General features: G+C 40.3%; 1 protein-coding gene across 2 annotated transcripts in view; it reads right to left on the bottom strand.

Annotated features, from left to right (window-relative positions):
• The window catches only part of brinp2 (bone morphogenetic protein/retinoic acid inducible neural-specific 2), a 246,528-nt gene that overhangs the window by 131,278 nt on the left and 90,385 nt on the right, over nt 1-24,865 (bottom strand). Inside the window, exon 2 of one of the 2 annotated variants that reach the window (XM_084369785.1) lies at nt 16,428-16,877. In XM_084369785.1, the coding sequence (XP_084225911.1) occupies nt 16,428-16,810 (383 nt within the window). In that variant the 5' untranslated portion in view covers nt 16,811-16,877. Of the gene's footprint in view, nt 1-10,034; nt 10,221-16,427; nt 16,878-24,865 lie in introns of those variants that run through there. The other variant, XM_084369786.1, reaches the window with a different exon arrangement.

Raw genomic sequence — 24,865 nt, 5'->3', positions numbered from 1 at the left:
ATTTCAAACTGGATAGAGGCCAAATGGACAGGCACTCTTTCTCTCTTTCACAGCCACTTCTTCTAAAACATGTTGTTTTGACAGATTTAGCTTTGAATTGCATTTTTAATGGCCAAACCTCTTTTTGATGCTCAATACCTCATATTAAAGGTTAATGTGAAATCTCACTTTACATCAATTTATAGCTCTTCATTTTCAAAGGACAAGGTCTCGTTTATATTCACCTGCTGCTTTTCAGACACTTTATTTCACAAAGTCCCCGCTGGGTTCATTTTAAAAAGGTAATGCATCATTCATTATGGCTTTCTCCCTGAGCGCAAAAGGTTAATTCATTACACTGGTCCCTGATGTGGCCTTAATTTTTACTTGAATTCTGAAATGTATACAAAGGCTGTTTCTCCTTGGGGGTGATCAGGGAGGTTAGTTGTTGATGTTCTTGTCATCTTTTTCTGTACAAATCAAAACAGTGGACTGAGGAAGTCTATTCTGTGATATACAAAGGTAGAACCTAGTTATTATGTGATATGGACAGTATAAAGTGTATAAAGTAAAATCTTATTTTATACTATTACAGTAATTTCTTGAAATACAGGAAATAAGAATACCTTGTTGTCATCCTTTGTCTGTTTTGGTTACATTTTCAGCCACACATACACTAAACCACATTCCTCATCACCAACATGAATTGTTATATGCACAAAAGATCGAGGTGGTAGAGGAATCCAATGAAAAGCTGCTATTCACAATCTCAATACACTTTTCGCGGTGAAAAAGAAAATAACTATCAAGCCCTTTCTTCATTCCCCCTAAACAAAAGTCTGTGTTCCTATTGATGGCTGCAAGAAGTGTTAGCGTGAAGAGAAATAACAAACTCGAAGCAGAACAGAACAGAATGGACCTGTTATTCCTCATTTTGTAGGCTGTAATACATGATGTGGTCTCCTGATATATGGAAATAACAGACGAGGCGGTGGTGATGACTGCCAGATTGCTGTCTTATCCATTGTTTTTCACACCAGGACACATTGGAGTGTATTATTGCGATTATATCATGGCCAGTAACCTCAGGCAGAAAGGAAAGCTGTGTTCAAACTGTTGAAACTGCTCAAATTTTTTTTCTTTTTTTTTTTTTTAAGTTTGAGGCCAGTGTTACTCATGGTTATCTGTTTTCATCAATTTAAGTTAAAGGGGCTCTATGTAACAATTTGTTTTAATTGACATGTTTTAATTACTTTTTTATTGACCATATGTGACGTGATGTGAAAAATTAGATCCTCCCTGTCTCTCTATACAAGCCTGTGGATGATTGTATGAGATGATTGATGAAGTTGTTTAATGCTGCTGGACTCTTCCACAGAGCCCCTTTAACTGGTAACTGAACAGAAAAGAGTGAGTTTTATTGAGTATTATTGCTGTGTTCACCTGCAGTTTGTAGCAATATACCTTGCAAATTATTATTATTAACTGTTTGAACCATATACTGACTTGTACCTTGTTTCAAGAACCTTGTTGCTTGATATTCAAGGATACAAGTGATGTTCTTTATTTTGTTGTTGTCATTTTATGTCTTTACCAGGGACACTTCCCCACTGGAAATAGAGACTTATTAACAAATACAACTACGTGTGGCCATATTTTAAAGATGCCCATCTGAAAGGTCAAATTTGTAAGATACATGTTTGTTGAGTCTTGTTTCCAACTGGTCAAATAATGACACTTTGGGTTGGTAAGTCAGGCCGGCAACCCAAAGCATTAGTATTTAACAAGTTGGGAATGAGAGTCAACAATCAACTATCTTCCAAGCTTTTAATAGGATCAAATTAAATTAGTGTTGAGTCTCACCAACAGGTCAGACTATACCATTTGCATGTGACTATAGTAAACAACAACAATTCATTTTGATCACACATTTTGATGTTGGGGGATGGAAAACAATGTATGAGCTAAACAAAAAAGGCATTCATTTACACCTTGTCTTTCTATTCGTCCCACTAAATTATCCTTATACATAGACACCATATATACCGATATTTTGAAATCTCCTCAAAAGCACTTCATAAATGCTGACAAAATCAAATATTAAGATATTTTTTACCAAATACCTCAATATCAATGCTGTGACAATATTGTAGGAATGACTATTGGTACTTTCACAGAATCAATCAATAAGAAATGACTGGGGGTAACCCTTATTTACAATGACATCAAGTCAAACAAGATAAAGGAAAAATACTGACTGAATTAAAATAATGCAAAATCACATTCAGATACACAAACCCCCCAAAATGTTTCAGAGATGCCAGATATTTAATAGATAAAATAAAATAGCTGGAAGTTACATAAAAATAAGTAATGTAAAATGGTTATGATTTAAATGATGTGAATGGTAATAAAATTCAGTTATTTTAATCAATTACAACCTGAGGTTTAAAATCAATATTCAGAGAATGTTAACACAGTGAGATTTTAAACAATCATCATTAATGTGGATATATTGACTGGGTAAAGACCAGTATTGAAACAAGTTGAACAGTAATGCCGCCTTTAAAACTGGGAAAAGACAAGACTTATGTGATATCATGATATAATAATATCCAAAACCTAGGCCCATATATAGTCTCATATCACGATAACAATATAATATTGATATCGTAGCAAAGTCCTCACCGTATATTTAAATTATTTTCAATAAAACACAAAAATTGAACAAACCCCTCGCCTTCAAAAAAAACCACACACTCATCCTCACTGAGTAGGTTTTTGTTATATGAGTGGATTGTTTGTTGTCTGCCATGCCCTGACAGGCACTATATGTAGAAAAATATCAAAATCATTATTGTAAAACAAACAAACATGCTTTGAAAGATAATGTCTGCCCTTTTGTCTTGCTCTTTCGATGTAGAAAGCATATTTCTCTCTCAGTGTTACTTAGCTGTCTTCATATCTCCCCTTCTCTCTCTCTCTCTCTCTCTCTCTCTCTCTCTCTCTTTCTCTGTTAGAAACCAACTGCTGTTTAAGACCGGTGGTAATGTGTGCAGCTCTTGGTGCTTCTCTTGTTTCATCCCTTTATGAAATATAGAGCCTATCATGACAAATCAACTGCAAAGACCTTTTGATTTTGTGTATGTGACCCACATTTGTGTTATGTCCATTTGTAGTAGTTATGTTGGTCAGCCAGCAAACACAGAAGAGACACACACGCACACACACACACAAACTTGCACAAGACAAGTGTTTCCTGCAGCACATGCTGCTGCCTCCTGACTGTTTCCATCACAGAGCCACAGGCCTGTTTCTGCACTGTTGCTCTGTCCACGCTAAGCTTTCTATGTCTCTGATGTTGTGGACCACAGAGAAGCCTGCAGTCTAAGCCCTCAACGCCCCCCAACCACCCTCCAACCCCATCCTGTGTCTCATCAGCAGCCAATCTTTCTCAAGCCCAGCAGAAGTAGAAGTGAAAATTAGGCAGAGCTCCTGCCTCTGTTTCTATAAGAAGTGCTGAACACATCGTCATTGTCATTTCAGATGGATGAAAATTGAAAAGACTGTGATTATTCCCCGCAGTCCTATGTTCTCCCACATCCAAATCCAGCCAGACGACTCTCCCCACTCTTCCATGCAGGAGTTTGAGGTGATGTGAAGTTTGATTGGATGAACAACAACTCTTTGGTTAAAGCTGGAGTGATTTCTTCAGTTGGTTTATTCATTGGACCAATTTAATTTATCAAAGCTGGACAATATAAATTAATTCAGTAGGTAAACATGTCGCTGATAATTTATGTTTTCAATAATAACCTCCAAAAACACAATAACAAATAAGGGCTTCCATAATTTTGGCATGCAAGCAATCCAGACTAAATCAACACGAGCTCCCTCCTGATCCTGCCTCCATCTAATACAAGTAAATGGGTGTTAAAAGGATGCAAAGATATTGCCCTGAAACCAATAAAACAATAGGATTCATGAGTGTTGGGTGAGTACCCAATCAAGACAAGAGGCTGTCCTTTCTTTGTTCTTGAGTTCTCAGTGATTGTAGCTTCAATAAAGCAAAGAGTTTCAGCCACTCTATTCCACTCTTTTAGGAAATAAGGTATTCAATTACTGCTAATATTTCAATGGCAATGCACATTGCCGCAATGTCAGCTCCAACTTTACACAGCTTTGTTCTTTAACATCTAGCCACGGTACAATGGCCTCAAAGGACCATTGGCAGTACCACTCATATTAGGAAGAGAGGGTGAAGCTTGGGAGGATATCCTGATTGGATCTGACTGGTAGCGACTTTTCAATTAAATGGTAGCCACACCATGTAAAGCACACCCTGTTTCATGTTCGACTTTATTCTAAATGCGGCCACAATTTGCCAAATGAACATCATGCTGGAATGAAAACATCTTGAAACTAGCAATGGTGACCATAGAATCATGTTATCCCCCCTGCTGGCCAGGAGGTATGGAGGAGCTCACTGAGTCCAACCAATGGTGGCAAATGGCAAATTATTAGCGTTGATTGACAACATGGCATGAGCCATTCTTAATAAGCACTATTGCATTTTTGCATTGCCGTAACTATCACGGAGACAGCAGGCTACTAAGTATCAAGCAGATTATTGCAACCATATCTAGACAATAACATGACCGTATTCTCCCCAGGTTGAGATAAGGTCAGAAGATTAGCTACAGGCCAGGCAAATAATAGGCACAAAGTATAGGATCATTAATTGGATGTATATGTCATAGCTCCATACAGTGCCTCTCATGTGGAGATAGAGTGGAATTTTCTGCACAGATGACAGCCTTAAGATAGAAGATAGCAAACACATAGGGGAGGGCAGTCAGCAAGACCCATGCCTGATGTTACTCGTGCCATGATGATATTAAAGGATTTAACGGATTAGGGTTAGCCCAGGAAAATGCGGCTAACATGTATTCTCATCTCCATTACCCCTTATTAAAAGCTAATGAGAGCAGCCAATTTTGCTCTTGCTCTGAGTAAAGTTAATGCAGAGAAAAGCCTGCCAGCACTTATTTTCCTAATGATAATCAGATATCAGCATCAGTAAGGTCACAGGAGGACAATTAGAAACACAAGAGAGGTGCTTTTAACATGTCCCGCAGTCACTGTTTTGTCCACAATGTTTACCGTGTGGATGTATCATCTCTTGCTATTACTGCAGGCTTCCTTCTCCGTGTGATGCAAAATAAGTTACCAGCACATAATTATGATTAAGGTCTAATTGCATCATTATGAGTTTGATCTGAACTGCCAGTCTCTCAGTCATCTATCCATTGTTCTATTATAGACTCATCCATTACTGATCCGATTTTGGAAAATGTTCATGAAATGATGTTCCTCATTACTCCACTTAGGATTACACTGATTAGCATTACCATTACTGCACCGAAAATGTTCAACATTTTGCATTGTAAGTCACAAGCAAGGTCAAAAATATAATACATCTTTAATAAAACAAAAAGTCTATAAAAATGAACCCAATTGAAACAAATTGTAACAGTACCTTTAACAAAAGGAACTTAATATAGTTTTGCCAATCTGGAGCCTTAGCTTTAAATAGTGTCGTTTGTAGTTTTTGTTTTCTAAAAGAGTATTCATTTCATTCCGGTTTGGCAGCGTTTGCTTGAAGCCCATGTTGTCAGGCCCCCGCTGGCCTTGTTTCACTGCCACTGTCATTGTTTTCATACAAATTGGGAGGAAGAGTGCCAGTGTTCTTGAAGAACAGTTTGAGTAGGATTTGTTGGCTGAAATGTACAAGTGTTTTGTTGGTGTGGGTAGCAGGGGATGCAGCAATCAAAATCAAAAGCAAAAAGCAATCCCAGAATTTAACAATGCTGTACTTACACAGAGAGGGCAGCCATGAAAGTCTGATAGTGAGACAGTCTGAAGTCTGACACAACAGGAAACTGTGACATATGACCGAGTCATGACCCTGTCATATCTGAAATAAGGCTCTTCTTGCTTTTAAAAGTTAATTTAGTGATGAGTAAATTATTCAGCGTCCCAGCTGACAGAACAAGCTGTTGTTCTTGATTCTTAGTAACGGAGAGCTGATTTATATCCAACAGTAATCAGCTGCTGAGGGGAACAGAAGTGTTTGAAGAAAGGGGCGCAAAGACTTCAGACGGTAAACATAAACAGCCACCTGCCAATCCAGCTCAGATTCACCCTTTTTTTTCCTAGAATCTGTGTATACTCTCCAGTTTGCGACAGCAAAAACATTGTGAAGGGAAAGAGAAAAGCTGACTGGATCACGTTTTCTATTAACATAATGAGGCCATGTTGATTTATGTGACAACTGAATGTTTCTGTTCATTTACAACACAATTAAAGGTATAGTTGGTAATGTTGGAGAGCTAGCAAGATTTGAAAGTGGCACCTCGTCTAAGCTCCACCCCCTTCTCCCCCTCCCGTCAGTGCTCCGTCCAAAGCCCCGCCCCCACAAACTTGAACGCGCATCAGACGGTCCGTCAGCAGGGCAGAGGAGAGCCGCTAGCATTGGGCTAATACAAGCTACAAAAGTAGCTAAGTTGGCTAACGTTACATATTTCATGAAAATAACAAATCCCCCCGAAGCAAAACAACTAATTACCTGTCCAACAGAAAGACAGCAACCTCTGCATCACTTCTGGAAGTGCTACTTTTGGCTGCATTTTCTCTGCCATTGTTCTCTCTTGCTAACTCTGCTTCTTCTTCTTCTTCTGTTGTTTTATGGCTGTTATGGCTGATTTATTTTGTTCCTTTTTCTGAACACATTATGTATGGACTACTCTCAGGATGGGAAGACCATTTCACCCAGTATAACAAAAAGTGTTTCTGAACAGGATTACCAACTATACCTTTAATTAGTTTTTATGCCAACATATTGAGTTTTTGTCACACAATATAAACTTCAAATGAATTTTGAAAAGCATTATTAAACATTTTTATGGTTATGTTTGGCACTCACAGCACTAAGGGAAAATTTAAGCATAGGGAAAGATCATGGTCTTGGTTTAATACTAAAGTGCAGTGACTTTAACATGTTTATCAATACTAATCCAAAACCACAAACATTCCTTAACCTCAACCAATTCCCTTTATTGCCTAATCCTGACCATAGACAGGATTCCTCCTATCAAAATAATTGAATACGTAACGGTATATGTAACTGTTTCCAAAACAACAACCTTCACAATTTAGATAATGTTGGTTAGGTTTAGAACTAAAACTATTGGTTGGTTTAGGAAAACATCATGGTTTTGGCTAAAATAATGATGTTACTTATGTAAATTCAATTACCAATGTACCAACCAACATTTCCTAAGCAACTTAAGCTGTGTTACTTACATGAAGGAAACTTGACAGCTGTTTCCTGAATGAATGTCCCGTGCTTCTTTTCCCCTACTGTCTACTCCAACATCCAATGCGGACTTACTTCTCTTTTTAACACTTCACCTGAGTTCCTTCTTTTGTTTTGATGAATAATTACTAGGACCACTAGGGGCTCTGTCCACACTAACTTTCTATGTCTCTGATGTTGTGGACCACAGAGAAGCCTGCAGTCTAAGCCCTCAACACGCCCCAACCACCCTCCAACCCCATCCTGTGTCTCATCAGCAGCCAATCTTTCTCAAGCCCAGCAGAAGTAGAAGTGAAAATTAGGCAGAGCTCCTGCCTCTGTTTCTATAAGATGTGCTGAACACATCGTCTTTGTCATTTCAGATGGATGAAAATTGTAAAGACTGTGATTATTCCCTGCAGTCCTATGTTCTCCCACATCCAAATCCAGCCAGACAACTCTCCTCACTCTTCCATGCAGGAGTTTGAGGTGATGTAATGTTTGATTAGATGAACAACAACTCTTTGGTTAAAGCTGGAGTGATTTCTTCAGTTGGTTTATTCATTGGACCAATTTAATCTATTAAGGCTGGACAATATTCAGTAGGTAAACATGTCGCTGATAATTTATGTTTTCAATAATAACCTCCAAAAACACAATAACAAATGAGGGCTTCCATAATTTTGGCATGCAAGCAATCCAGACTAAATCAACACGAGCTTCCTCCTGATCCTGCCTCCATCTTATACAAGTAAATGGGTGTTAAAAGGATGCAAAGATACTGCCCTGAAACCAATAAAACAATAGGATTCATTGGCATGAAGGAACCTTACTTGACAGCCGTTTCCTGAATGAATGTCCCGTGCTTCACCTGAGTTCCTCCTTTGTTGCCGTAATAATTACTAGGACCACTAGGGGTCGCCACCTAATAACAAACGCCAGTATGGTTCGTAATGAGCTGCTTTCACAGTTGACCTATATGGTTGGGATTCATATGAGCTCAAACCTCAATGGATAAGTTTAGGCAACTACTTGGTTTAGGCTAGGGTTATGGAACAGAATGGAAACCATTGATTACGAGATGCAATGGGTGGTTGTTAGCGTCAGATGTTTGTATACCGGCCTATCACACCCAACCTGTTCCCAAAGAAGAATCCAGAAGCAGGGCCTTGGTTTTACAAATTATTGTAAGTTTTGATATTAACACACACTAGGGCTGTCACTTTTTATTCGAAATTCGAATATTCGTTCGAATGTGGGGGGAAAAGTTCGTATTCGAATGTAATGACCTGTTCAAATTCAAGATTTACAGTCTATATCAGACCGTTTGAAGTAGTTCGCCTTGTGATCCAGCAGAGGGTGCTCAAAAAATTCACTATCAGCTTGACCTATTGCACGCCCTATTAACCCTCGACCTATCAATTCAGCTAGTAATATTATGTTGTTTGCTACGACACTAGCAAGCAAAGCGGTCCTGAGCGGACAATCACGACACCAAAGCTGTCTGTCGACTTTGTACAAAGCAGCTGTCTTTCTCTACAACGACAACAAATCTGCTACCTGCTAGCTTGCGGCAGCGGAGACCGAGGCACCACAGGCACAGACGAGCGGAGCTGCCGGAGCGACGTCAAGTCGTCTGACTGAATAAAATAATAAAAAATAATGTCGTGTGTTGTCGTGCGCGGGGGGGTATTCGAATACATTCGAATAAATTGCGTGTCATTTCAAATTCGTTCGAACTTGATTTTTTTAAAAAGTGACAGCCCTAACACACACCATTTCATGAAAAGACGCTCTGTTCTCCTGTTGTGGTTTCTTTCTGTTTGTCCACCATTGGATCCAGGACACACTGGAGCTGAGGCCTAACTGTCAAAGTGTAAGTTGATGTGGTCACTGATCCTTCCCCCGGAAGACTTTCCACGCCTGATTTCCTCCAAAATTGAGTAACAGTTTTGCTAAACCCCTCACAGTTCCAGACATATCATGGACATGACCTCACTTTCCTCAATAGACACAGATGGACTATCTCAGTTGAGCATGTATGTCACTGTGAAGTATCAGCTGAGGGACATTATGAGTCCTACTCAGGATTGTGTGTCGTGTATATTAAAGTGAAGATGCCCAGTCAAAATGGCAGGGGTTTTGAACCTTAAAGTTCCCATATTATGAAAAACACGTTTTCTCTGGTGTCTACATATATAAACTGGTCCTCCCTGAGCCTACCAACTCCCAGAATGTGGAAAGCAAACGAGTCCTGCATGGTCTCTGCAGCCCACCCACTGGTAAAACGGGGCTCCTACAGGCTGTTCTGATTCAGCTCCTGTTGTTACATAACGAAAGGAGTGATTTGCATAGGCCGGGCCCTCGTAAAAATGATCAGTCCCAACCACACGGGACCCAGCAACTGCACCCGAGCCACAGGTAAGTGTCGCCACGTTTTGATAGTATTTACAGTTGCCTAGTAGTATGGTGAAGTCAGCTTGTAATTGGCTAACTAGTTAGCTCCGCTTCGGTCCGCTATGCAACGGCGTTTGAAGCGAGTTTAATGATAATAATATTACGAGGGAGCTTGGTTGTCACAGTGAAAAGTCTGGAAACATGTGCAGACTGGAGACAGAGACTATGCGGACAGTGTCCAAGAGTTTGGAGACTGTGTTGGAGACAAACACAGCTTTCGCTAGCTGTTTTTAGATGTTACCTGTTGCAGGTCAGTGGGGGATGGGAGCCGGGTGGTTGTGTTGGGGAGTCCTGCTGCAGCCGCCTGCAGTCTGTATTTTTCTGAGCCTCTCCTTCTGGGTCCGATTCTGGGTCAAACTGGTGTGGTTGAACGACAGCATCTCGGCGAGCCATAGCGATACATCCACCGTAAACATTAGCACATGCTACCGCTAGCGTGAACGGCATCCTCTCCCTGAGAGGGGCGTGTAGCAGGCAAGGCACGCGCTGCCAGACGGAGCTCATTAGCATTAAAGGTGCAGGCACAGAAACAGCTGCTCTCAGTAGAGCTCACTTGAGCGACTTTTAGACAGCTGAGATTCAGGGCCACTGATGGGTTTGGGGCAAAACATTTCGAATACAGTGTTGATGGACCTCTGACAGCTGTGTGAAATTGATGAAAAACAGTATAATATGGGACCCTTAAAACAATGCTGACTCAAAATAACATACTGTAATACTTGAAACAGATGACTTAAATGCCTCTCATGTTCCAGAGTCCATAGTTTCCATCCCTTACATTTTAGAACTAAAGGTTTTAGAATTCTGTTGAGGGACAGTATTAAAATTACAACAGTCAAAAAGTCACAACAATCTTTTGGGGAGGCAGGCGCACACATTTTAAGTTTTCTCATCCGTGACTTGTACAACAAAAGAGAAATTGTCTACATCTGCAATAAATCAATTTCACAATTCAATATTCCAGGTATTTCTCAAGTAAATAAATATTTTTTGATTGCCAAAATCTTTATTTTCATTTTACCTTTCTTACTTTTAATTTAAAAGAATCATCACTATCTCTCTAATGAGATATTCATTCCCTCTTATGTGATGCATGGCTGAGTGTTTCTTCACTATAACTTTAAAGTAATTGTATTCCATCATTTAATCACACTGGCATACATGGGTCATTTTTCAACCAGTAAAAAACAACTTTTGTTCATAGAGAAGAAAGGAAAAAATAAAACAGTAATGAATTGTGATGTTCAAAAACAAGATATTCAATGCTTGAATATTAAATAATAAATGAAATTATGATCAAAAGATATAGCAAAGAAACACTCAACCATGCATGAAATTACATACTGCAGCAAATCAAGAACATTTTTTTTTGTTTAAGTTGTTCATTAAAGGAGTTTGTATAGATTATGCATCAATGGGGTAAAGTGCTGATAACTGGTGAATTTGTAGCTTGGTTCAACAACAGTGGATGGCTGAAATATTTGATAAACAGGATGCACCATTTTGTTATTTTTGCCATAGTTTTACCAACTGCCAATTCCATGCTATTTGGTGAATGTGTGAAAATTGCATGTAAAAATGCTTTATGCACTTACTTAGTAATGGTGAAACAAAATGTACTTGTTCAATACTGTGATATTATTTTGAAATTTGGGGGGCACGGTGTTGCAGTTGTACTGTAATTCAAGGGGAGGTTCCATTACACTAGGGAGCTAGGATTCAGCTCCCCTGCCAGCTTTAATTAGTTTCCTTACAGTCCCTCAGTCCCTAAGAGTTAGAGGCTGCAGTGGAAGCAAGACTGTTAACAGTTATTCTGTCCTTAGCATCTAAAATTGTTTCCTACAACCCAGTATCGCGCCAAACAGTGTAATAGGCCAGCCGCCCAGAACATCAGTGGCATCTACCGAGCATCAGCGATATCGGTGAAGTGAGATGTCTGCACAGAGCCCAGAAGATACTAAAAGACAACACCCACCGCAGCCACAGCCTGTTCACCCTGCTGCCATCTGGAAAAGATTCAGAAGTATCCAGACAGAGCTTTTGTAATTCTCCTGTCTGCCTGCAAACATTCATATACCACACTGATAATGTTGAGCTTGCAGGCTGCTTTCATGCATTAAGAGAGCATTTGCAAAAAACACAAGACATGTGAAGAGAACATAAGACAACCATCTGAACCTGATGACTCACACTTTGGAGACAGAAAGTCTAAATCACAATGCTATCAGCTAAAGCCACAAACACAAATTGTCCATGTTAATGCTATCTTGTATATACATTGTCTTTGTGAGTAAATTGCATTTATTTTTCCAGATGCATAAGTAAAAACAAAAGAGGTATTGGCCAAACACTAAAAACAAAAAGAAAGAGTTTGCCATGTTGCCTGCTCAATGATCACTGAGAATCTAACAGTTATATAACAATCTGTCCCACTTATGTCACGGAACCCTCAGTTGTCATTTCACTCTAAACTTCCTCTTCATCCCTAAGTGATGCTGTCATTTCTATTTTATTCAAGTAGAGGCTTTTGGAAGACCGAAAGGAAGGAAAGACAGCGGAGTTTGTATATGTGAAAGAAAAACACCTCAAGTCACAGAAGAAAGTGCTCAGCTGACAGATTATTTAAGTAACTGTTAAAAGTGCCTCAGAATGAGACATTTCTAACCCCCTGCTGTTTGAGTGACCAGAAGGGCAGCACAGAATCGAAACAGGCAGCGGCTGAGAGTGACTATATAACTATGAGCCGGGCGAGCACATCTCGGAGTAAAAGTGAACAAAAGGCAGCCAGCAAGACAGAGAAGGAGTGGAGTGAGAGCCTGTATGATTCAGTCCAAAATGTCCCGTCCGTCTTTTGAAACACAGTCACAGTCAACAACTGGGAAAGAGCAAAAACACCACAGATATTTTGAACATAATTTCTTCATCTCTGACGGGACAAAGGTCGTGCATTTTTAAAGAGCTCTCGGACGGAGAGGAAGGAAACGACGGGTAAAAAAAATCTGAATAAAAATATAAATCTATTCCAAGTCGAGGAAATGGAAAGTCCAATTGCAGCCTCAGCGGATGCAGTGTATATCTATTACATTTAGTATTAAATGTGGAGTAATGATAATGGTGACAGGGGCTGACATGAACTGTGGACCTGGGCAGGACTGCACTACATTATTTATACTGACGACCACACAGCTAACAGCCTGTGGACACACAGAGAAACCTCCCGTCTTTGCACGCACACTTCCCTCTGCAGCAGGAAGACTTATAGAATTATTAACAATAACTTAACAGTTAAGGGAGCTAGTTTCGTTTCCTCTGCTCTACACAAGAAAACATAAGAAAAGTGAAACATTTCAAAAGCCTCTGGATCGGTAATATCCTGGTTTGGATTCTCTTCTTTTCATGATAAGGTGAGGTTAAAAATATCAATCCTTTTGAGTTTTTTGTCAAAGTGAAAATCCTATTGGCCTTCTGTCTACACAAGCCTGACAGTGGCGCTTTTCAAAAGTGCTCTGCAGAGTGGCTGTTTTGGCCTGGTCAGGACCTGTGTGTCAGCGGAGTTAAGAAGACTTTCCATCACCTTTAACCGCCTTCATGATCACTCGTTTCTAAATGTCAATACAGTCCAAAGAATGTTTGTTCTTTTTCCCTCCCTTGGATGTTTGAGCCTCACTATGCAGAATGATGTGTACAGCCTGTCCTCACATTCAACTGCTGCAGGAGGAAAGTTTCCCTGTGCTCACCTTAAAGCTCAGTTTAGAATGCGAACCCACCAGCGTGATTTATGGCAGCAAAACTAGCTTGAAAAGCCAATTGTGGTCCAATATGCAACTTAACCTCTCAGTTCAGATTCTGAATTTTACAATAGGGGAGAAGGAGTACATTTAATTTGAAGAATTCATAAACACACAGTATGTCATAGTGTGGGATCGTGGGATTCAATGCCTTTATTGTTATACAAACCACCATGGCCGATGAAAATCTGTCTGACACGACTCGTAACTGTTACATCGTGTTACGTTGAGCGGATTTCAGTCCACACTCTCTGACATGTCGTCTGGTGTTCATCCATAAGTTTTAATGACAGGTGACCAAATGAAACGCACTGTTACCGTGGATACAATTAAAGATTTCTCGAACCTTGTTGGAATCATTTGGGCTAATGTGACTCAACAAGATATGTTTTCAGTTATTTGTGACTGCTGATGAGACTGCCTTGAGCTTTAGCCTATTCCTTTTGTGGTTATTTACTGTGAGAATTAATTTAGTTTCTTATGACGTACATAACCAAAATCAAAAATCATTCATTTATTCATTCATTCATTCATTGTCCCACTACAATTAAGCTATCTTAATGTGCTAACATTATCAATATTCCTTATTATGTTATCAGAAATATCAGATTAATTCTTACATATAAAAACATACTATAACATGTATCTGTTTGCACATATAAGGGCACGCAATAAGGGCTCCTGGAGCATGAGGTAAAGGCATTATTATAATAATAAAATATAATATCCAATAGAAATGCAATTTTCATGTAATGTAATACCTCCAACTGAATGTAACTTTTTTGGAATGATATCCTGCTAACACTCATAATGAGACAAGTTTGTTCTTACAAAGTCAGAAAAAAATCCTACAAAAAGATCTTGCAAAACATTCGAGCATTCCTGATACGATTTTAAAGATATTGCAGCATTGCATCTTTGATTCCACTCTTTGAATGTTGACATTTCAGTGAAATTTGAAACATAAAAGATTTTGTGTCTGTTTTATGAGTCAGACAGCTGTCAGACAGATACAGTATAATCCTATAACATCTTCAACTCAAATCATCTAGAGATAAATGACAGCTCAATATATAAAGAGTCATGTTCCCATGATTAATAAAATATATTTTTCAAATTACAAGTAGCAATACGTGCTCATGAAATGCTCTTTCAACTCTCGGCTCTGCTTTACATTTTCCCTCACCCTGCTGAGCTCAAATATCAGAACAGAAAGAATCAGCAAAACATCTGAAGGACTGCAGAGAAATGTGACAGAACCACAGCCTATACCAGTTTCATCACTCTATTCTGTGTCTGTCGCCCCTAATCAACAACAGCTCCTCTCTTATCTATTCACAGATTACACTGAAAGTGTTTAAAGCTCTGACTTTAATCTCCCAGACACAATACATTCACAATTCCCTCTGATCCCTGTCACTCTTTAAAGAGTCCGACTCTGAACACATTGTGTTTAGTTAAATCAGCCAGGACCTGAACAAAATCAGCCAAAAACAGCTCATTTCAAATTAATTAGCTAAGGCTTTAAAGAAACGTGGTAAAAGTTCTACTTAGTGTTAAATGAAAACAAAGCCCATCCTAAATGAAAGGAACAGAGATATTGCTGTCCCACAAATCATAATACTGCTGCTTGAAATAGATATTACACCCACCCAGCAACTGCTTTATACACAAGCCCAAGTGTCTGATAATGTGAGTTTTGAGTGAAAGCGATTCAGAACATCTTTTCATTACATGCTCTCATACACAGATGGGGTTGATTAAATTTTAGTGTCAGTGCTGAAAAACGAAATGAAAAATAAAATTTGTACGTCTTTACAAAGGCAAGGAGGAAGATGAATATCATCATATTGACCTTTAGAGTTTGTTATTGTGCATGTTTATCTCTGTATTACCACTGATATCTCTTTCATTCCATTTGAGCACAGTGTGGTAATATTGTTCATATATTTGACGCAGGTGGCTTGTGTTTTTTTGGTTTGGTAACCCTGTGGTCTGCACCGCCACAGGCTAGTCACGCTGAATGAGGGTAGTATGTTACGTGGAATTTTTGCCGCAACGCCTGATTGAATCTCAATGGAGGCCTCGCGGAGCCACAAGTATGACTGTAGACTCGTATGGCCCTTTCAGTCGCAACAAGATTGCTTAAGCATGTCCAAGATTAACATATTCTAGTGTTTAAACCCGAGTCATCCATGTCACATCCCTCCAAGAAGTTTTAAAAAGACAGCAAGAGATGGGACTTCCAGAGTTTTTTTCCTTAAGGCAGTACTCCCTCCTTGGGCTTGGTGCCATTTGAGGACAGTATTTATGATGCTTGGAGGAGGCACTGGGTTAAAGGCTAAATCAAAATAATGAAATTCTCCTGCGTGCAGTAAACACTCCAAAAGATTGTAACATTATTGACTACAGCCTGCGGGAGGACACTAACAGGGACATGTGATGATTGTTAAGGAGGTAAATCCTCCTGTGCAGTATGAGTTTACAATATAATGCACAGATATCAACAAATCGCTAATATTTTGCTCCTGGTGGCATTATGGGAAATACAGGATCCAGTGTTTTGGATCTTGTGGAGCTGACCTACTGTATACTGAAGACTAAAGGTCTTCTGCTGCTTAGATCTTTACCTTTCCTTTTTTAATATGCCTTTTGTTCATCCGCCCACGCTTTTGAAGTGTGGCAATAAATCAAAAGAGCAGACTCAAAGTCATAAGCCAAAAAGGTTTGGAAGCAGTACATAAGAGGTTGGGCAGACAGCCTGAGACATATAACTGAGAGGACATTTTCCTTCCACCTCCATACACACACACACACACACACGCGCATTTGCAGATTTCTCTCACCTGTAAATCTTGTATCTGGTAGAAAATCCCTGCTGGAACCTCTCTCTGAACTCTGTGTACTCAGGACATCTGTGGAAAGGCCCCTTCTCTGACAGCAGCCAGTCCAGCTGCCCACCGCTCTGCCTTGTGCTGAAGCCCCACGGCGAAGTGTTGGATGAGGAGGAGGACGAGGATGATGACGAAGATGAGGGGGACGACAGCGAACCGTGGAGCGTTTTCCTGCCGTGCCCCCCACCGCCAACTTGTTCAGCTCGGGCGGGCCACGGCAACCATAGCAACACCCACGGCAACCATAGGAACATCAAGGAGGATGCCAACCATCTAGCAAGGCAGGAGGAGCCATGGGAGCACCTCTCTCTTCTCATTGGCCAATGAGTCGCCATGGTCCAGGTGGTGATGTACTAGGGCACCTAGGACCGGCATTTCTTCTGACAGTCACCTCCCACTGGCCTGGACAACAAGACACAGAAACATCCAGCTTTAATTTCATGATCAGAGAAACACATATTTGATTGTTTAAAAGGAATTTCTCTTCTGTCTTTGACAGACATTTCTGTCCACATATTGTGAATATAGTCCAAAATTATGAAGGCAGCATATTGTCCCTCAAAGTGGTATTTACCATGTTAACATCAATCACAGCAAAGTGACTGCTTTCACGGCTGCTGTAAACGAGCACATGAAAGGTATTCTCGTCATGTCAGAGACACATAATTATTGCTATTGGACCATGAACATTAATTACGTGCACACATCAGAGGGACATTGCCTTTTGTTGCCATAAAAACGACAACGTACTGATGAGGACTTCTTTTTAGAATGTAATCTTAGACCGCAATTACGCTTTTCATTTAAACTGTCTCATATCTGGATTGGATTTTATACGCTATTGTGAACACTTAGACACAAACGAATATGTATGTGTATCTGTTAGCCAGAGCACAAAACTGAAGCATCTGTCTTGCCAAGCTTCATGCAAATCAGGGTCAGCACGACTTCAGTCTACCAGCTGTTCAGTAACTGCCAAAAAACTGACAAGAATAACTTACAGTATGCACTTTTAGCAGTTTATCTCCAACTATAACGGTTCAGCTGTCGCTGGCTAATATAGTAGCTAATATAGCATCAACTATGACAAATAAATCATATTTATGAACTGCAAGCGACACAAAACACTGAAAGAATGCATGAGTATGAATGTGTGACTCCAGGTGAGAGAAAGAACCAGCCAGGCAAAGCAGGCAACTGCCGCAGGGTCCCGACTCCCACGGGGGCCCAAAGTCCCCAGGTTGTACTTTGAGGTCATTTGATTATCTATGAATGTGGTAAATAAAATGTGCTGGTAAAGCACAACCAAAGCAGTTGCTTCTGAGGGCTCCAGTATCAAAGCAGATTTCTGATACTTTAATACTTCCGTTGTATTATGCACACATGCTGGGCACAGAGTCCCTAAAGAGTCGTTAAGGTCACAAATGACAGAGACTCTGTTGGACACGCCCACACAGGGTTTAAAGCCTGCAGCTCCCCTCCAATTACTTAGAACTGAAGAAGCCTTTTGGATGAGAGGTGAAACGTCTTCATGAAGTCCGGCCGACTCCATGTTTATGTATATTTTTATATAAATAACTGTATATATGTTCTGTCATTTCTGCAGCGTGAAGGACTTTACAAACTTTTATTTCGTTATGCAACCCTGTTGTATAATGATGAATAAATTACCTTGTGTCTCGTATACAGAACCAAATAATAGAATTGACCCGGCAGTGCAAGGTAATTTCTGAATGATTGAAATTGGAGGAGCACTTGTAGCATATTCAGCGCTGAATATATAAAGCGGCACCGCAGTGACATATCTGACTGCTTCAGTTACTTGATGCCTCGCATGTTTGGACAAGAATGTCATCACCCGCCTCCGTACGGATCGGGGCTATCAGCAGCACACACCAAGCACAACAGCACAAATCACATTACAGCTCTAGTGTGGATCCTCATCGTCTAACACATATCTCATGCATTGAACTGATGTGCAGACAAACACACGCAGAATGTATGAAGGTGAGACTTCACAGTGCCCTTCAGAAAAGTGGATGCTTGCTCTTCATTTCACTGTTAATGACTAGCAGGCTTGCTGGGTGGAGTCTTCAGGGACGAATCGGCATTCTAGAACGGATATGTAAAGTAGTGGAGTAGATGCTTTAAGTGGATTGGGATCCTAAGTATTCCCTGTTTATCTTACAAACAAATTAGAGAATTAATTTCAGGTGGATAAATGCAGGCTCAGACATGAAAAAAAACAATACTCAGGGCGCTGCATTTTTAATTTTCGCTCACTGCACCAAGAGATTACTGCAGTTTGAAAAGGCAATTAGCAAAGTCATCTGTCAAACGATTGTATTTATGCAGCTAAAAGAAGGATGAGAAGTTGATGAATGGAATGCGATGCTGGTGCTGTTTCTTTCACTGTATGGCCCAAAGGTATAGCTGCTGCAAATTAAAAATGCACAGTCGGGTGGATATCTCATCTCTCTTTTTGTTGTGTCCTGGGAGGGGACAACATCACTTACTATGGAATAAGATAGCTACACGTTCCAGGCCTATAAGTCCCTGCTTACAAAGTATTAAAAAAAAAAAAAACAAACAAGTGTCTTTTTTAAATTTTTGTATTTTTTATGGCATCACGCTGAGGATGAATTGAGGGGTCTCACAGCCTGAGGAAAGAAGCTGCTCTGTAGTCTGGTGGTACGGCACTAAAATACAATAGAAATTTGGACAGAACAATTGAGGCAAGGGTGGGTGAGAGCTTTGTCACCCTACAGCTGCTGTAAGTCAACCAAAAAATATTAATATTTCAGCATATTTTATTGATCTTTGTGAAAAACATTTCTTCAACCTAGCAGCCGATAATACAGCTTCTGTATCAACTGAAAGTGACATTGGTGCGACAGACGTCAGTCACTCCTGACTGGTTGGGTCAAAAGGAAACCACATATGCCCCCTCTCAACAAGAAACCAGCTAACATAAACAAACTGGCAATTCAGTCTTATTATCTGGGCCAGTCTTTATCTGCAGGACCACTGGAGGTCGCTTGTGAGGAATATACAAGCCATTTAAGCGTGTGAACAGACAAAATGCACACAGTTATTATGGTGACTGGGTGGGATGAGTTGATAAAATGAGCTCTACTTCATTGTAGCACAACTTATCTGGGCTGCAACTTAAAAATGGTGAGTCAAATGATCTGTCAGACACTGGAGCTACAGTAGGACTGACTGGATGTTGTTTTGATTCCTTCCTGCATCATGGTCTACACAACAATGCTGCATCCAAAATTTAGCCACAACAGAGGGAGCCATTGTTTTCCCTTTTTGGAGAGCAGTACAATACTAAGCAGCCAGCAAGTCACAAATCAGCATGTAAAGTCAGCTTCTTAATCTTGACATGTGATATCTCATGAAAACATGTTTGCACGCATTTTTACCGCAATGTAATTTGTTTCTTTACGCAGTACAAGAACATTTGTATCAGAATTGAAACGAGACCAGTTGTTGTCTACCTGAAACTGGCTGAAACATAAACACCCTGCCAAAAGCAAAGGCTTTTAAATGAATAAAGGGAAAATATGGATATGAAATTAACAATGAAAGGGATGACGGAAGGATGCGCTCAAGGCACAGAATATGAGAAGAGAATGTGACAATTAGAAGAAGAGACGAGGGGGTGAAAGGGATGGAAACCAGATGGGATATTGACAGATGTAGGAATCTATAGTGGAAAATGAAAGGAGCGAAGACCTTGAGCACGTACCATGTATGGTGCACCTCAGTCATTCTCCTTTGTCTGTCTTCCATAAAGACTCTCTCTCCATCTACAATATGTGTCCTTTATCTTTCTAACAGACATTTTTCAACCCTTTTCAATTCATCTCATCCTTTTTTTTTTCTTGCCTCTTCGTCTTTTCTATTCTCTTTCTTCTTTCTCAGACGAGGCGCACCAACCATTCAGTTTAAAACCAGTTAGCAAATGAATGAGAAACGCTTAACTGGAAATCTTGATGTTTGCGCTACCAAATTGTTTTGGTTGTTTCTTGCCTCCTTGAATACATATAGATGAATGTACATTATATACGTGCGTATTTGAGGCAGCTCATATGTGTTAGAAGTGTTACTGATTCAGAGAGGAATTCTTGCAATGGGTTTCCACTCCAAGGATCTGTGAGATTTGCCTTTCAAATGAAGTTCTGTAACTTCTTAAAACGGCACCTCTCGCAGAAATAAGCGTTCCCCATAACTGCCAGGCCTCCTTCTCCTCCACTCCTCTCCTCTCCTCCGAGACTCCCCCGCTAATTATAAAATGCATAAAACATGCCGCGAATGCCAGCGAGACAATAGAGGGAAATTGTGAATTTTTAGCTCTGACATTTAATGTTCGCCTTGCATTATTCACACACCCTTTTCCGTATTTACACTTCTCTCTCCCAACTTGGGGGCTCAGGAGCTAAAGGTAAAAAGGCACGAACATCTCAAATCCATAGTGGGAAAGGGGGAAGGGAGAGGGCAACCAGGTGGAATGGAAAAATCGACCACGTGTCACGTTTAAATAACATCTCAGGGACGACAGCGGAGTCAAAGAGGAGCGGCAGCTTATGTTTATTGGATTTTTTTTCCCCCATCGCTTTCTGCGGGCTTAGCGAGAGCAAGGAGTGAGTTGTAGTACCGTGTTTGCACAAAAAGGGAGGGAGAGGGAAGGAAATGAGAAACATGAGGAAAGCTGGGAGCAATGGCGGTAAGGAAAGAAGGGAGAAAACAAAGACAGAGCGACAGATTGAGGGGAAAAAAAAGGGCTCCTGAAAGAACGCAGCTGAGCCGCTCCCACTAGAACTGGTTCCTTAAACTTCCCACCCAGCCGCTGAGTGACCGAGCCAAAGGCTAATGCGTGAGCGGTTTGACCTCCCGACTCGTTTAAGTCATCCGTGCTCCAGTTTGTGAGGCAGAGAATTATTGCGTGGAAGCCGGTGTCCCAGCATTACTCGTCTCCGAGCCAGACAAAATTACCACCTTCATTTTTCTCTGCGGCAGAGAGCGCGAACCTACAGCAGAATTCATCAGCTCGCTATCTGTGCACTACAATTACCGCAGCTGGGAATCCTTATTAGATCTGACACACATATGTTTGGTGAATGTTTGGAGCTGCAGATATGTGTGTCTGCACTGATTCTGTGTGTGTTTCGGTGTGTGTGCATATGCTGCGGAGCACCTGGCCGGGCCCTTGGCAAACATTAGACCAGAGGGAGGTCCATCAGCATTAGAGGCCAGCTGTATTCCTCAACCCTAGCAGCTCACTACTCACCTCTCAGCGTTTATGCTAGTCAGCAGCAATAGCCGGCCAGCTGAACACCTGCTCTACCCCCCTGTAATTCAGGCTCACCGCACACTGAGGCTGAGGGGGTGGGGGTGAAGGGAAGAGAGCTGGACGAGGATTGATGCTAACGGAACAGAATGACAGTCAAAGAGAGACAAACAGGGAGGTTAAGAGAGAATGACAGAAGGAGAGACAGATGAATCCGGAGGAAGAGACAACAGAGGGGAATAGAATGGCTGAGAGGGACAGAGAGGAGCTCACATCTACATTTTGATGTCGGCACAAAGTGGATGCCAGCTTTCTCTGTTTAGGGTTTGATTTGGTGAAAAGGATATGGGAGTGTACAAAGAAGGCTTTCTGTGTGCTGGCGGGACTCTAGGCTCATGAGACACTTTATTTTAACATTTAGTTGCCATTTTTTTTAAGTGGTATGTAAAACAAATATAATAAATAAAGTAAAATGAAATCATCACACACTTTTAAGCGATCGTTTGTCCATTCTATAATGTGACAAACTGACTTCCTCTGTAAACAGCAATTTAGCCACTTGAGATTAAAGCTGCAACAATTAGTCAATTAGAAAAATAATCCACAGCTATTATAAAATGAACTAATGCTAAACATTCTCTGTTTCCAGCGGTATATATTTTTTTAACCCTTTAAATGTATATATTTTTATAGATTCTCCTTTATTCTAACAAACTCATATATTATCCATTCTCTGTTTTATATGTTTCCTCAAATTTCTCTATGCTGCAACATTTCTATTCTAAAAGGAGCAACTCCTGGAGATCAATAGAATATTTCTGATTCAGATATTCAAATGTTTTTTTTTTCCATTTTTCTTTGTCATAAACAAATTGTGCACAGGCTTATATATGCAACTCAGAGAGAGACTTTTATCATGTCATGTTACAGTCTGCTCACATATGGACAATGACAAAGGTGATTAACATGTTAATTTGGCCATTTTGTCCCTCTTTACTTTTGATTGTTTTGCCATATCTTTGCTCTTAGCGGCAGTTTATAATATTTCCAGTTTTAATATACAGCCGTGTAATCATCTTTGCAGAGTGGAATATTTCCCAAGTGATTCTGCCGCGCTTGTTTAAGAAACTTCAATTGTGAAAAGTCAATATGACTTCCAGAAAGTCATCCACTGAATTAATAGAATAATAATACAAGACTCATGCTCTGATAGATTTGTTCAAACAAGTCTCGTAATTAAAATATTGAAACCAGTAACATTATTTGTCAGTGTGAGGAGGTAATTTGACCATAAATATTCTGAAATATATTTAGCAAGATCGGTTGGAACACAAAAATCCATCCAAGTCGTCCTACTCACTGAAGCCAAACACACTCAGCGTCTCTTTACAGACCTCCGAAATCTGTCTGCATCAAATTAAGCCACTTCGACTGATCTCTGTCTTTAATACCAGTGTGTCTTTTCTGGGGCTGGCGAAGAATTTTCAAAGCTGCTTATTGCCAAACTGCGAAAAAAAAAGAAGAGAAAAACTTCATGATTACAGCAGGAAAAGGTTGATCGACTGGCTTCGAGCTAACTCCTACATGTAGCTGTCAATATTTCATGAGGCCTCTCAAACCTCACAGAGATGATTAGTAAGCCCGGCTCCACCCACTGAGCTCACTTCACTTTCTAAGCTGTGAAAAACATCTAAGTAAACCATGGAAAGAAGAATGATTAGGGATAAAGAACGCGTACTGCAATTAAAAAGTGTGACTGGATTAATCATCTGAGAACAACAGAGAGAGGCCTGAAAGGGCATCAGATTAAAAAAAGACAAACAGAGACGTGTAATTTGCTTTTTCTCAGACTCAAAGCACCTACAGGCTGAATCTGTTCTTGAACAAGCAGGTAAAAAAACACACACAAATACACACACACAAATACATTCACACACACACAAAAAGTCAGGATTAGGAAGCAGCAGAGCCAGCAATAATGTCAGCATAATGCCGATAATGTCCGGAGACACACTCTGATGGGCTGTGGTTGGAAACTGGAACCCCAACAAATTATATGCTGTGCTGGCTGTGTGTGTGTGTGTGTGTTTGTGTTACTGTGTGCGACTGTCTTTTCAGCGTGTTCTCTGGTCAGTCTCCAGCTAGACAAACAAACAGCCATATGGTCAATTAAGGCCCATCAATACCTCAGCTAACATCTTTACCAGCTGATAATTAAGAGAACAACAGCCTCTCAGCAGCACGCTCTGCTGAAAGTCATATTACCCCACCTCACACACCCCACCTGCTGACTTGTTAGAAAAATCACAATGTGCTGTTTTTGGTGAGACCTTATTTGAATTCAGTGTTATAACACGTTGTTTGTGTGCTATTAGCATATTACAATAGTGTCAGTGTGGTCTGGGAGTATTTATATCTTCCATTCTCCTGTGTACTTATATGGCTTAACTTCTCAAGTGTGCTCTGAAGACATTTTAATAATACTGGATTTCGACTTTTCTCTGTCATGATTGATTTGACTGGAATCAGGTGTGTTGAGGCAGGGGATCATCTTAAACGTGCAGGGCAGGGGGCCCAGGAACAGGATTGAAACACTGGATTAGTCAGACACATGTGATTCTGTCTAAGCTTAGACTATCACCTGAAGACCCCATCCATCTGAGCAGCCTGAGTGAGACATGAGTAATCCTCTGGAACTTTTTTGTGACTGGGTTCTGGAGTAAAGCTTCAATAAATGATGAAAAACTAGTCGGCAGGGAGTTTAAAAATGCATTCAGCTGCAAGTTACTGATTATCTGCCTAAAACTGCTATTAAGAATATGGGTAAACAATCTGACTTCAATCAGTTATGTCTAGAATAGTTTGCCTCTAAATTTATTGATCGTAGCATCAAAGGGCTCGTGCAAAATACTAATTGCATCTCGTGCGTGGTGCATCCAAAATGACTGAGCCGGGTGATCAGCTTTGTTAGAACATGTATGGCAGTGTTATTTAACATTTTAGGGATCAAGGTTGTATTTCTGAGGTGTCATTATTACAGCATCAGTATGAATACTTATTAGGCTAATTGAAGTGATTGAAATGACGAACA

This window comes from Pagrus pagrus, assembly GCF_965226575.1.
Source record: "Pagrus pagrus genome assembly, chromosome: 12".
Classification (NCBI taxonomy): Eukaryota; Metazoa; Chordata; class Actinopteri; order Spariformes; family Sparidae; genus Pagrus; species Pagrus pagrus.
This window is presented reverse-complemented; position numbering and strand designations above follow the sequence as displayed.